Source organism: Papio anubis, chromosome 8 (assembly GCF_008728515.1).
Source record: "Papio anubis isolate 15944 chromosome 8, Panubis1.0, whole genome shotgun sequence".
NCBI classification, from domain to species: domain Eukaryota; kingdom Metazoa; phylum Chordata; class Mammalia; order Primates; family Cercopithecidae; genus Papio; species Papio anubis.
Genome location: NC_044983.1, coordinates 38,401,416 through 38,415,977, shown reverse-complemented (window position 1 = coordinate 38,415,977; position 14,562 = coordinate 38,401,416). Strand labels below are relative to the sequence as shown.

General features: G+C 42.2%; 1 protein-coding gene across 2 annotated transcripts in view; it reads right to left on the bottom strand.

Annotated features, from left to right (window-relative positions):
• Positions 1–12,619, bottom strand: part of IDO2 (indoleamine 2,3-dioxygenase 2) — a 68,904-nt gene extending 56,285 nt beyond the window's left edge. Inside the window, exon 1 of one of the 2 annotated variants that reach the window (XM_009212948.4) lies at positions 12,259–12,619. In XM_009212948.4, coding sequence (XP_009211212.2) covers positions 12,259–12,357 — 99 coding nt within the window. In that variant the 5' untranslated portion in view covers positions 12,358–12,619. The remainder of the gene's footprint in view (positions 1–12,258) is intronic. The other variant, XM_009212947.4, reaches the window with a different exon arrangement.
• Between the last annotated feature and the right edge of the window lie 1,943 nt (positions 12,620–14,562).

Below are 14,562 nucleotides of genomic sequence, written 5' to 3'. Positions count from 1 at the left end.
GATTACAGGTGTGGGTCACCATGCCTGGCTAATTTTTTGTATTTTTAGTAGAGATGGGATTTTGCCATGTTGACCAGCCTTGTCTCGAACTCCTGACCTAAGGTGATCCACCTGCCTCAGCCTCTCAAAGTGCTGGGATTACAGGTGTGAGCCACTATGTCCAGCCAAAGTTTATAGAGGTTTGAGAAAAGAGTGTTGACATAAAATTGCTGGGTTAGACACACCATGAGTTAGTGTCCTATAGAGAGTGCAGTCATAAGCATTGGAGTTATATTTTCTACTCAACAGAAATATTTTGCTGCTCTTCTGTATAAAAATCTACAAATTAACGGCCAGGCACGGTGGCTCACGCCTGTAATCCCAGCACTTTGGGAGGCCGAGGCAGGTGGATCACGAGGTCAGGAGACTGAGACCATCCTGGCTAACAGGGTGAAACCCCGTCTCTCCTAAAAAAAATACAAAAATTTGGCCGGGCGTGGTGGTGGGCACCTGTCGTCCCAGCTACTCGGGAGGCTGAGGCAGGAGAATGGCCTGAACTCGGGAGGCAGAGCTTGTAGTGAGCCAAGATCGCACCACTGCACTCCAGCCTGGGCAACAAAGCCAGATTCTGTCTCAAAAAAAAAAAAATCTACAAATTACCGTGTAATTTCAGACTGAAGTAGTGCAACAGTATTAATCAATACTAAGTAACACAGAAAACAAAGGGAAAACCTCTAGATGATTAAATCACCATAAAGTGAGATGGTTGAGACAATGCTCCAGGATGATATTGAAAAGATACACAGCCATCCTTTTGCTTCTGGATCATTTCATTGGATGATATTCTTAACACATTTATAATTTAAAGAAAAATAGATTTGTAAAACTGTATTTTTTACATGAACACTAAACTCTTTGTTAGCTTAATGCTTGATTAGATTAAGTATAAATTTTGGCTAAGAAAGTAGCATAGGAAAATTAAAAATAAAAGCATGCACAAAAATAAACCAGGTGCCGAGCCCGGTGGCTCACACCTGTAATCCCAGCACTTTGGGAGGCTGAGATGGGCGAATCACTTGAGATCAGGAGTTTGAGAAGAGCCTGGCCAACATGGTGAAACCCCGTCTCTACTAAAAACACAAAAATTAGCCAGGCGTGGTGACACGCGCCTATAATCCCAGCTACTCAGCTACTAAAAATACAAAAATTAGTTGGGTGTGGTGGCAGATGTCTGTAATCCCAGCTACTTAGGAGGTTGAGGCAGGAGAATCGCTTGAACCCAGGGGGAGGAGGTTGCAGTAAGCTGAGATCATGCGACTGCACTCCAGCCTGGGCGACCGAGTGAGACTCTGTCTCCAAAAAAAGAAAAAATTAGCTGGGCGTGGTAGCAGGTGCCTGTAATCCCAGCTGTTCAGGAGGCTGAGGCAGGAGAATCGCCTCAATCTGGGAGGCAGAGGTTGCAGTGAGCCAAGATCAAGCCACTGCACTCCAGCCTGGGGAAGAGAGCAAGACTCCGTCGCAAAAAATAAAATAAAGGCTGGACGCGGTGGCTCACGCCAGTAATCCCAGCACTTTGGGAGGCAGACGCGGGCGCATCCCGAGGTCAGGAGATCGAGACCATCCTGGCTAACACGGTGAAACTCCATCTCTCCTAAAAAAAAATACAAAAAATTAGCCAGAAGTGATGGTGGGCGCCTGTAGTCCCAGCTACTCAGAAGGCTGAGGCAGGAGAATGGCGTGAACCCGGCAGGCAGAGCTTGCAGTGAGCTGAGATCGCACCACTGCACTCCAGCCTGGGCGACAGAGGGAGACTCCACCTTAAATAAATAAATAAATAAATAAATAAATAAATAAATGGATAAATAAATATATAAATTTTAAAATAAAATAAAATAAACCAGGTAAACATGAGCAGGAAACTTGGGTGACAATATTAACATCAGAAAAATTAGAACTTAAACTATTGGAAAGATTAGAATTTGAAGCAGATTATTTTAAATGAAATAAAAGGTTTAAGTTTTGATGGAAAGAAGCTGTTCTGACATTGCATCAAAGTAAAGTGAAGGAGAAAGAGCTATTACATGCCCTTCTAGTGACAGGCGAGCATCACAGGGGCCCTGTAGGAAGAGCTTTAAAGAGCAGATTATCAAGGTTTTGTTTTCATTTTACGGTTTTTGGAGACAGGATCTCACTCTGTCACCCACACTGGAGTGTAGTGGTACAAATATAGCTTATTGTAGCCTCAAACTCCCTGGGTCAAGCAGTCCTCCCACCTCAGCCTCCCAAGTAGCTGGGAATACAGGCACGTAGGATCATGCACAGTTAATTCTTTTTTATTTTTGTAGAGATGGGGTCTTGCTATCTTGCCCAGGCTGATCTCGAACCCCTGGCCTCATGTGATCCTCCTGTGTCAGCCTCCGGAAGTGCTGGGATTATAGGTGTGAACTACCACCTCTAGCCTGATTCTCATTTTTAAGCATCACTTGACTGCTATACACAGAATGTGTTACAGCTGAACAGGAATGGAAATAAGGAAACAAGGGGAGGAGACAATAGTCCTGGGGCTACATGAAGGTGGATTAAATTGGGGTGGAAATGGAGAAAACTGGTCACCTTGGAAGTATATTTCAGAGAGAGCGCTGAATTCATTTATTGTCAAATGGATCATTTGCAAATGGTGAAGACTATTGTGAGGATTATTTCTTTGTTTTATTTATTGATCTATTTATTATTATTATTATTTTTGAGATGGAGTCTCACTCTGTCGTCCAGGCTAGAGTGCACTTGTGCAATCTCGGTTCATTGCAACCTCCGCTACCTGGGTTCAGGCAATTCTCCTGCCTCAGCCTCCCGAAGAGCTGGCACTACAGGCATGCACCACCACACCCGGCTGATTTTTGTCTTTTTAGTAGAGATAGAGTGTCACCATGTTGGCCAGGCTAGTCTCGAACTCCTGACATTGTGATCCACCCACGTCAGCCTCCCAAAGTGCTGGGATAACAGGAGTGAGTCACCGTGCCCAGCCAAGACTACTGTGAGGTTTAGATTTTAAAAGTGTAGTTAAAGTTAACACAGGGCCTACTACAAAGTGAACACTTTCTGTATAGTTATTACTATTACTATATTTTATAAACAAACTTCAACAGGGAATAAGAAAAAAATCAATTCTTAATGAAATGTAACAGGCTGCTATGAATACATTTTGCTAATACACTTGAAAATTTCAACTGAGTTACCATTTGTGAAATTGCAAAAATTCAAATTTTTATTTAGAAATAAAAAACCTAACTAGAACAATAAGCATAAAGGGAATAGAAAATGTAATTCAAAACGTACAGCTTAAAATGTCTGTAGTCTGAAGAGCTATGCTATATCAACAGATAGATGATCTGTTTCAGAACGCAGAAAAGCATGAGAAGGCATCTAATTTGCTGAGTGTGGTGGCTCATGCCTGTAATCCCAGCACTTTGGGAGGCCAAGCCGGGCAGATCACTTGAGGTCAGGAGTTGGAGATCAGCCAGGCCAATATGGGGAAATCCCATGTTTACTATAAAGGATACAAAAATTAGCCGGGCATGGTGGTGCGTGACTGTAATCCCAGTTACTCAGAAGGCTGAGTCAAGAGAATCTCTTGAACCCAGGAGGTGGTGATTGCAGTGAGCCGAGACTGTGCCACTGCACTCCAGCCTGAACAACAGAGCGAGACTCTGTCTCAAAAAAAAAAAAAGGCATCTAATGCATCTTATGAAGAAAATGTAACCTAAAGAGTAATCCTTGAAATAACACTAACCAAGGCCACTATCCACTGTTGCTATTTATGAATACAAAAAGACAATCCTGAAGATGTTATAAAATTGAGTTCAACAATATATTTAAAGATAAAGTGAATCTGAGCATTGCTATGGTTATGTTTTAATGTTAGAACATTATTATTATACATTAAACAGTAAAATCTAGAAATATAGAAAAAGTCTGGGGACAGTATTTTGATAAACTACTACAGTAGAGGACATGCCAAAATAGCAACAAAGTTTTGCTGAAATTATTTCTAAAAAGCGTGGGACCTGACATTGGGGCATTTCTTTTCTTCTTTTTTATTTATTTGTTTTCTTCCTTGAGGCGTGGGTAGATTTGAGCCTAAGCTTAAGAGCTTTGGATCATGGCTATTGTCAGAGTATTCAACTTTCTCTGCTCCCTCCACTGACCTGGCATGAGAGCTCAGTCATTCCTCTCACAAATCACCAGGCAACCTGTAATCCCAGCATTTTCAGAGGTGAGGCTGGTGGATCACCTGAGGTCAGGAGTTTGAGACCAGCCTGACCAACACAGTGAAACCCCAACTCTACTAAAAATACAAAAATTAAGCTGGGTGTGGTGGCATGCGCCTGTAATCTCAGCTACTTGGGAGGCTGAGGCAGGAGAATCACTTGAACCCAGGAAGCAGAGGTTGCAGTGAGTCAAGATTGTGCCACTGCATTCCAGCCTGGGCAACAAGAGTGAAACTGTCTCAAAAAAAAAAAAAAAATCAGGCAAATATTAAAGAAATATTTGTTAATTGGTTAATATTGGTTAATGAGTCCATCTAGCATGCCAGAATATTTTTTCCTGGCCTTATACTTTCTGGTATGTGTTAAATTGTGTCTCCCCCAAATTCCTATGCTGAAGCCCTAGCCCTAGTACCTAAAAATATAACTGTATTTGGAGATAGGCCCTTGAAGAAGGTACATTGAAATGAGGCCTTTAGGGTGGGTACAATTTAATCTGATTGGTGTCCATAAAGAAGAGGAAATTTGGACACAAAGAGACGGGGGAGAGCGGGCACAGTAGCTCACACCTGTAATCCTAGCACTCTGGGAGGCCGAGGTGAGCAGATCACTTGAGGTCAGGAGTTCGAGACCAACCTGACCAACATAGCGAAGCCCCATCTCTACTAAAAATACAAAAAATTAGCTGGGCTTTGTGGAGTGCACCTGTAATCCCAGCTACTCAGGAGGCTGAGGCAGGAGAATCGCTTGAACCCAGGAGGCAGAGGTTGCAGTGAGCTGAGATTGCACCACTGTACTCCAACCTGGGTGACAGAGTGCAACCCTGTTTTGAAAAAAAAAAAAGAGAGAGAGAGACATGGGGACATGGAGAATTTGTGCATGGCAGAGAAAAGACCGTGTGAGGACACAATAATAAGGAGGTCGTCTACAAGCCAAGGAGCGAGACCTCAGAAGAAACCAACTCCACGACACCTTGATCTTGGACTTCCTGCCTCAAGAACTGTGAGAAAATCAACTTCTGTGATTTAAGCCCCCGTTTGTGGTATTTTAAGCCCAACTGTTTGTGACTGCTGTTACAGCAGCTCTCATAAACCACTATACTATTAAATCTGACTTCACAATCTTGAAGGTAAGTAAGGATCAGCACCCTGTCTGGGGCACCAGCAAAGGCACAGAGGCCTCCTTATGGGATTTGTGAGTTGAATAGGGGGTCTTCATCTCAAAGAAACATTGAACTCAGAGCATCTGCCCAAACCAAAAGCAAAAGTGCATGGAATCACTGAGGACTTAAATGCCAGGAGATGAGGACTAGAATGTAATGTGTAGGAGTGGAGAGTTTTCACACTGGTCTTTTTATCACGTCTGTATCCTAAGCAACTTCCTAAATGCGCTTAGGCATAGAAACCGGTGAATAAGTTTTCACTAAATGAAAACAATAAAATGGCCAGAAAAATTTTGAAAGAATAGAAAATTCAGAAAGGGTTATTAAGTTGAAACTAGAGAGACAGAACAAATGGTATTCAGTTAAGATGGCAATTGTTCTCAAAACTAGCTAGTGATTGCAAATTATTTTTAAGGACAAGATAGGGAATTTTTGTACAAATGGTGTGATTTAAATTTAAACATCTCAGGTAGAAGAGAAAAGTTTTGTTATTATTTTTGTTTTTGTTTTGAGATGGAGGGCTGAGGCGGGTGGATCACTTGAGGTCAGGGGTTCGAGACCAGCCTGGCCAATATGGTGAAACCCCGTCTACTAAAAATACAAAAATTAGCTGGGTGTGGTGGTGGGCTCCTGTAATCCCAGCTAGTCGGAAGGCTGAGGCAGGAGAATCCTTTGAACCCAGGAGGCAGAAGTTGCAGGGAACTGAGATGGCGTCACTGCACTCCAGCCTGGGTGACAAAGTGAGACTCTATCTCAAAAATAATAATAATAATAATACAATCAGTAAAAATAAAGTGAGGTAAAAATTTAAACACTAGACTTTCAATTTATGGAACTCATTAACTGGAGATGATATAAAAGTGAAAGATTCCTATCAGTCATAGAGCCTAAAAAAGCAGTTGACTAACATTTATAATAATCATATTTCAAGTACTGAGGTTAGTTACGCTAGAGATTCTGAATGAACTATTCTAGGTGGAGCTTCGGCATCAGTATTTTTTAAAACTCCACAAGTACTTTGCTATACAGCCAGGAACAACAACTCTAAACCACCTTGCATGTAACACTCTTTGAGGAAAACTCTTCAAATATCAGATGCATCATGTCATTTACAGGATGTGTTAAGTCTGAACTCCAGGCTGGGCCCGGTGGCTCACGCCTGTAATCCCAGCACTTTGTGAGGCTGAGGTGGGCAGATCATGAGGTCAGGAGTTCAAGACCAGCCTGACCAACATGGTGAAACCCTGTCTCTACTAAAAATACAAAAAGTAGGCCGGGCACAGTGGTTCATGGCTGTCATCCTAGAATTTTGGGAGGCCAAGGAGGGTGGATCACCTGAGGTTGGGAGTTCGAGACCAGCCTGACCAACATGGAGAAACCCCGTCTCTACTAAAACTACAAAATTAGACAGGCGTGGTGGCTCATGCCTGTAATCCCAGCCACTCAGGAGGCTGAGGTAGGAGAATCGCTTGAACACCAGAGGCAGAGGTTGCAGTGAGCTGAGATCTCGCCATTGCCCTCCAACCTGGGGTACAAGACGCCATCTCAAAAAAAAAAAAAAAAAAAAAAAAATCTGAACTCCAGAGCCTCACATCTAAGCTCTCTCAGTTCTCCTCACTCTTGTCGCCTGCTCTAACCTTCTTGATGCCAAGCTAATTTCTTTGTATTCTCCATGTCTAAAGAGAAATTAGCCCTCCCTCCAGAAACACACATCCATGCCCCCGTACACATGTAGGGCACATGAACCATTTATTTGTATGAGTTGGTGAGGCACACAGTTTCCACAATAAATGTTGGAACTTGGAAAGGTTTGAACGTTGACAGAAACAATGGGATACAATATTTGAAACCAAGTCAGACTCCTTCCCCAAAAACAGAATTTTTTTAAGTCACTGTCTTGACCATGTTTTCTTCACACACGTTCAAGCAACTATCTATAGTGAGAAACCAAAAGAGATACTGAAGGAACTTCTGGGGCCACTGGACATGAAAGTACAGCCTCCTGACTCTGACACTTGCCTTTCGACTAAAGGAAAGTAAGATCTGGTGTCCCCTTGAGCAGGACAGCCAATTGTGATTCTCCATCTGCTCTTGCAACACTCTGCCTGGTGATTTTAGTGACTGGGTCCCTCCTCATCTGTGAAGCAACCTGGGGCAGATTTTGATGAAAATGTCCTTCTGCTACCTCTTCCCAGAAAGGGAGTTGTTGAAAAAGGTCAAACCAATGAAAGAAAATCAAAACTGAAACAGGGAAGTACATTTTGAGAAATCTGGGGAAAATGATCATAACGGAGTAAAACCAGTTTCTCAAGGGACTTTTTTTCCACATAATCTCAGGAATGGAAATTCCATCAACGAAACCATAGTATATCAGGCAGGGAGTGCCACGAGAACTTGATTCTCATCTGTTTCTCCTGTTTCCGTAGTTACAAAGAAGAAAGAACAAAGAGAGGAACTCTACAACTGTGGATCTACGTCACGGTTAGCTCATTTGTAATATTATTTTTCCTCAGCTCAGTGTACACTTTCAATCCCAATAAGAACAACTTGGTCTTTTCTTCCTTTGGAACTAGGCAGGATATTCCTGAAGTGGGTTAGACGTATAGAGTGGAGTTTTAACAAGCACTGGCTCAAGGTCAGAAGACTGGCTTCTGGTCCTTCCACTGGATTTATGAAAGTGTTTTCACATTCATTCTCCATAGGAATCTGGTGGAGGTGGCATCAGATCTCCATTCAGTAAATGTGAAAATTGAGGGTTAGGGGATGTTTGTGATTCACTCAAAGTCACAAGAGCTACTAAGTGCAACTTAGGGTGACTAACTCATCCGAATTGTCCCAGCACTTTCCTGGTTTAGTACTGAGAGTCTTGCATGTCAGGAGTCCATCCGGTACCTAACAAATAGGGACACTTGGTCAACCTAGTGGCAGTGTCAGAGGAAACAGTCTGGTCCTCTGGACCACAACCCAACTGTGCATAGTAATAAAGGAGTTATTAAGAAATTATTTGTAGGCAGCTAGAAAGGGTGAAAGACGTCTCACTGGATTTTTCCTTTAATAAAAAGCAGCCTGAAACCACTTCTTCTCTAACTGAAAGCAGCCTGATAGATTGCAAACTAGGAGCTTTCATATGTAAACGACAGCAGCTGTACCTGGAAGCCAGGAACATTCAATATGGAGATTATGCTCTCTTCTGTTTTTCTTTTTTTGAGACAAAATCTCACTCCATCACCCAGTCAGGAGTGCAGTGGTACGATCTCCGCTGAGTGCAACCTCCACCTCTTGGGTTCAAGCGATTCTCCTGCCTCAGCCTCCTGAGTAGCTGGGATTACAGGTGCTCACCACCACACCCAGCTAATTTTCGTATCGTAAACCCCCTGTAGAGACGGGGTTTCACCATGTTGGACCGGCAGGTCTCGAACTCCTGGCCTCAGGTGATCCGTCCCCCTTGGCCTCCCAAAGTGCTGAGATTACAGGCATGAACCACTGCGCCCGGCCCTCACTCTTTTCCTTGTCACCAGGTGTGTCGGCATCATGACAGCCTCCAGGTAAAACCACGTGTAAAGGTATCCCGGCGGCCGCCAGGTGGAGGCTGTATTTGCATAATAAAAGACTAGGGTGGGAGGGCCAGTCTTTTCCCCGGCTATGTAAATGACGTACCTGATCAAACCAATCCCCTGGGCCCTATGTAAATCAATCACCGCCTCGTCAAGCCTTTGTACGAAATCCATTGCCTTCCACCGCAAAGCAGACCCTCTTGGGCGACCCACTTTCTCAGCATAAAGAAGAGTTTTCTCTCTCTCTTCTTTTATGTCTATTAAACTTTCAGCTCCTAAATCCACTCGTGTGTATCCGTGTCGTGAATTCTTTTCTCGGTGGAGACAAAGAACCAGGATATATACCCCAGAAAATGGAGCCTTTCATCAGCATCCCCGCTGTCATTACTACTGATGCTGGAGTTGCTTGCAGATTTATAATTTGATTTCAAAACTAACAGCTGGGCCGGGAGTGGTGGCTCATGCCTGTAATCCCAGCACTTTGGGAGGCCAAGGCAGGTGGATCACCTGAGGTCGGGAGTTGGAGACCAGCCTGACCAACATAGAGAAACTCTGTATCTTACTAAAAATACAAAATTAGCTGGGCGTGGTGCCACAGGCCTGTACTCCCAGCTACTTGCCAAGGCTGAGGCAGGCGAATCTCTTGAACCCGGGAGGTGGAGGTTGTGGTGAGCCGAGACTCTGCCATTAGAAATTTCTAAGAAGGGGAAGGAAATCTTGCTAACAAACAATACCTCTTTCTTAATTCTACTTAGGACTCAAATTGTAATGCAAATCCGTTTCATCATTTAGCCCTTATCAACACTGTTTTTCTCATCTGTTGTGGTCCAAAGCCTAGAGCATTAAAACTATCAAAGTTTTTACAGACCATCAGGTGTCAATCTCCTCTTTCTACATTTGAGCTAGCTGAAATCCAGAGGAAATGACTTCCTCAAAGTCATGAGTAGCAAAAGCAGAACTGGTTCTGCTTATAACTCTTGACTTTTAATTATTATTATTATTATTGTTATTACATCCTAAATGAGGGCCAAGACCACTCAGTTAAAAACTTTGGGGTCCAGGCCAAGTGCGGTGGCTCATGCCTATAATCCCAGCACTTTGGGAGGCCAAGGGAGGCAGATCACTTGAGGGTCAGGAGTTCGAGACTGGGTTGGTCAACATGGTGAAACCCCCTCTCTACTAAAAATACAAAAATTGACCGGGCATGGTGGTGCATGCCTGTAGTTCCAGCTATTCAGGAGGCTGAGGCAGGAGAATCCTTGAACCCAGGAAGCGGAGGTTGCAATGAGTAGAGATCATGCTGTTAGGAATGAAGTTTTTGGTGTCACAGTAAAAGAATGAACGTGGGAACAAATGATCTCTCAGCAACGGGAGCTTTACTTTCTGCAGAAAGGGTGCTACTCAATAGCTGTCCAGCCACAAGAGCACACCAAACAAAGGAGGCAGAGTTATTTATAACCTGACGCATCACCCTACTGCTGTGTCGAGCTTCCATTGGCTGGAATAGGACCTCACATTTTACACTTTACCCAATTGGCTATTAGTTTAAAACTTTTTTAATTGGGTAAAGGAACAGAGCAAAGAAAGAAAAGCAAGTTGCCCAGGGATAGTTAAGGAAGCATCTCAAATAAGGAATGACATGCACATTAGATACTGGGGCTTTTCTAGTTCATCCAGGCATGTGAGACAAGCTTCACAACAGCTGGTGGACAGCCACTAATAGTGTGTAATATAGTAAGAAATTGTAGCTTTATAATCTTTGAAGAACTTTCCCATTTCACAGTGCCACTGCACTCCAGCCTAGGGCAACAGAAAGTTCGTCTCAGGGAAAAAAAAAAAAAAAAAATATATATATATATATATATATATATATATATATATATATATAAGCGGTTCGATGTTGCACCCCAGTCATTACAGTTATTAGAAGTTCACCCTCAAACCCAGTTGCCATTTAACTATGATTAAAGAATAGTGTAGAATTCAATGGGCTTTTACTGAATGCCTACACTGAGGCTTGTCTACTTCTGAGTGTTACCGGAGTGATATAAATAAAGATAAGAATTCTGCTGCTTCCGTGAGTAGAGAGCTGTTTTGTTTAGTTTAGTTTTGTTTTGTTTTGTTGAGACGCAGTTTCACTCTTGTTGCCCAGGCTGGAGTGCAGTGGCACTGTGAGAAATGGGAAAGTTCTTCTTCAAAGATTATAAAAAGTTACAATTTCTTACTATAACATTGCTAGTCACTATTAGTGGCTGTCCAAATCAGCTGTCGTAGCTTGCTCCGACATGCCTGGACAGAACTAGAAAAGCCCCAGCCCACAGTGCATGTCATTCCTTATTTGGAGATGCTTCCTTAACTATCCCTGGGCAACTTACTTTTCTTTCTTTGTTCTGTTCCCTTACCCAATTAAAAACGTTTTAAACTAACAGCCAATTGGGTAAAGTGTAAAATGTGAGATCCTATTCCAGCCAATGGAAGCTGGACACAGCAGTAGGGTGATGCGTCAGGTTATAAATAACTGTCTCCTTTGTTTGGTGTGCTCTTGTGGCTGGACAGCTATTGAGTAGCACTCTTTCTGCAGAAAGTAAAGCTCCCCTTGCTGATAGATCATTTGTTTCCAGTAGAATTAAGAAAGAGGTATTGTTTGTTAGCAAGGTTTCCTTCCCCTTCTCAGAAATTGTTGCAAAGATTTAATCCTTCCTACCAACCCTGAAAGCACCCAAGTTTCCTCATGTTATCTTTTTTCTCCCACTAGCAAGTCAAGATAAACTAATTTACATCAAAATATCATGGTAGTGATCCAGGACAGTTTATAAGTAAATGCTGCTGGAGGGATCTGCATTATAAACAAGTAGTCATGCAAAGGAGAAAATATTTAACAGAGAAATTCCAGGTATTCTGTTGAAGGGGCTTGAGTCTTGCTGTGACCTTAGCTCATGTACTTGGAAGTGCCATGTCCCAGGTGCTGAGGCTCTATATTTGTTCTTATAATTTATCTCTATTTAAGTTCATTCTTTTTCTTGATAACTACAGGTTTGCTTACAATTTATCTTGCCTGACAATCTAGTCAAAAGAAATTGAAACAAAAAATATTCCATTTGACCTGTTCTCTATGGCATCTGTCACTTCTCTTTTGATGGTAATGATCATCTATGCTCTTTGTAGCCTCTTTCTCAGCTAAACAACTTGATATTTATATTGCACGTCTCTTAATAATCACATACATTTTTTAAAAACAAACCAACCAACATCTCAAGAAACATATTCTGACCTATTCTTACCAAGGCTCTATCCTTACCAGAGAATCTGGAAGAAGAAAGCCATACTCTTCAGATATGTGATATCTTTCCAAAGACAATGGAACTGCTGTCTTCACATTCGGTCTTCGGGGCTCCATTATTTTGCTTGAAGTATCTGCATGGAAAATGTCACTGAAGAATCTACTGTGCCTAATATATTAAACACCTTTGGTTCCAGTTAGTTGCGCAGTGTCTCAAGCACAGGGGAGAACTTTGCCCTGAGGTTGAATTCCAGATCGTCATGGACTATCTCTGAGACAGGGCTGAGTAAATAATTTAAAAAATGCTGATTAAACAAACAGACAAATCAAACAAACTCAAAGAAATTCCCTCATTTTCTCTCACAGGCCAACATGAGAAAAGTGGTTTTAATCCCAGAGACAAATTTGTTCCGCATTGGAAAAGGAGAAATGAAATAGACCTGTGGTCGTGGTTTATCAAACCTGTCCCCTAACAGGAACCTGCTCCATTGCGAACTTTGACAAATGGGTCAGAGTTACTCCAAGTGGAGTAAACTATCAAAATTAGAAGTTACATGCAGACAATTATTTCAGTGATCTCTGGTGAGCAGGGAGGGGAGGAAGGGCCTGCCTGAAGCTCAGAGGGTGTTGTATGTAGTTTGAGCAACATAGTCTAGGATTACGATTGATTTATTTTAAGAAACAACACAGTAACTTTTTGAAATATTTGAACATGTTAAAGACAGATTTTTTTTTGAGTTTAGCAAATAAGATAATAAATACTAACAAACTTGATAATAGCATTGTTTGAAATGTTTGTTCCTCCGTGCTGTAAAGAAATAGCACTTGAACATAAATGTATTTAGTAAGGCCATTTTTACTTCCTGCAGAAAAGGTACACTCACCAGCAATTTTGCCACAAGAGTACACCGAACAAAGGAGACAGGGTCATTTGTAACCTGATATGTCCACCCTACTGCTTTGTCTGGTTTCCATTGGCTGAAACAGGACCTCACATTCTGTATTTGTCCCAACTGCCTAGCAATTTAGAACTTTTTAAAAGAGGCAAAGGTAGAGGAGAACAAAGGAAGGAGGAAGTAACTTGTGGAATGCTGAGAAAGATAAAAACACTTTTAAATAAGGAAAACGAATAGGCTATGACCTAATGCTTGCTTGGACCAGTATAACCATGGCAGGGCAAATATTTAGGCTAAATTATGGGAGCTAAGAACATAGTGTACATTGATTTCCTTATTACGGCTAGCAGATATTTAAGAATGTTAGCACAGGTCTTTGAATAAATTTTGTTTCTAAGAGAAGTTACTATTTACTCCTAATGAGACGGGGAGGAAAGTCTTTGAAGAGGAACCTCTACTTTACTTTTTACAGCATGAACGAATTATTTAACTAAATACTCGACTTTTTTTTTTTTTTTTTTGCATACCTCGGCTCTAGTCCTAGAGTTTTGCTCCTGTTTCTCAGACTTGAGTGCAGTGGTGTGATCTCTGCTCAATGCAACCTCTGCCTCCCAGGTTCAACAGGTTCAAGCGATTATCCTGCCTCAGTCTCCCAAGTAATTGGGATTACAGGCACCCACCGCCACGCCAATTTTTTGTATTTTTAGTAGAGATGGGGTTTCACCATGTTGACCAGGCTGGTCTCGAACTCCTGACCTCAGGAGACCCACCCGCCTTGGCCTCCCAAAGTGCTGGGATTATAGGCATGAGCCACCTTGCCTGGCATTATGTCCAAAATTTGACCTCTAAGCACTTTCTAGCAAGACCTTTGCTCAAGCCCTCAAAAATGATTTACTGCTCCTGAAATAACTAGTATTTTGTTCTTTGGTCTAGCTATTCACACTGTCTTTCCAAAATACTTTCTTGACAGTCACCACAACGAATCTCTACTCTACTTCTACTTCTCTCTTTTAAAGTTTTTTCTTTTTTTTTTTTGAGATAGAGTCTTGCTTTGTCACCCAGGCTGAAGTGCAGTGAAGCGATCTCAGCTCACTGTAGCCTCTGCCTTCCAGGTTCAAGCAATTCTCCTGCCTCAGCCTCCTGAGTAGCTGGGATTACAGGCCCCTGCCATCACACCAGGCTTATTTTTGTATTTTTAGAAGACATAGGGTTTCACCGTGTTGGTCAGGCTGGTCTGGAACTCTTGACCTCAGGTGATCCGCCTGCCTCAGCCTCCCAAAGTGCTGGCATGAGCTACTACACCCAGCCAAAGTTTTTTTTTCAATTTTATTTGTATTTGGTACATAAGAATGATATATACTTAAGAGTTGCATGTGATATTTCTATACATGTATGCAATGTGTAATGATCAAATCAGGGTAATTGA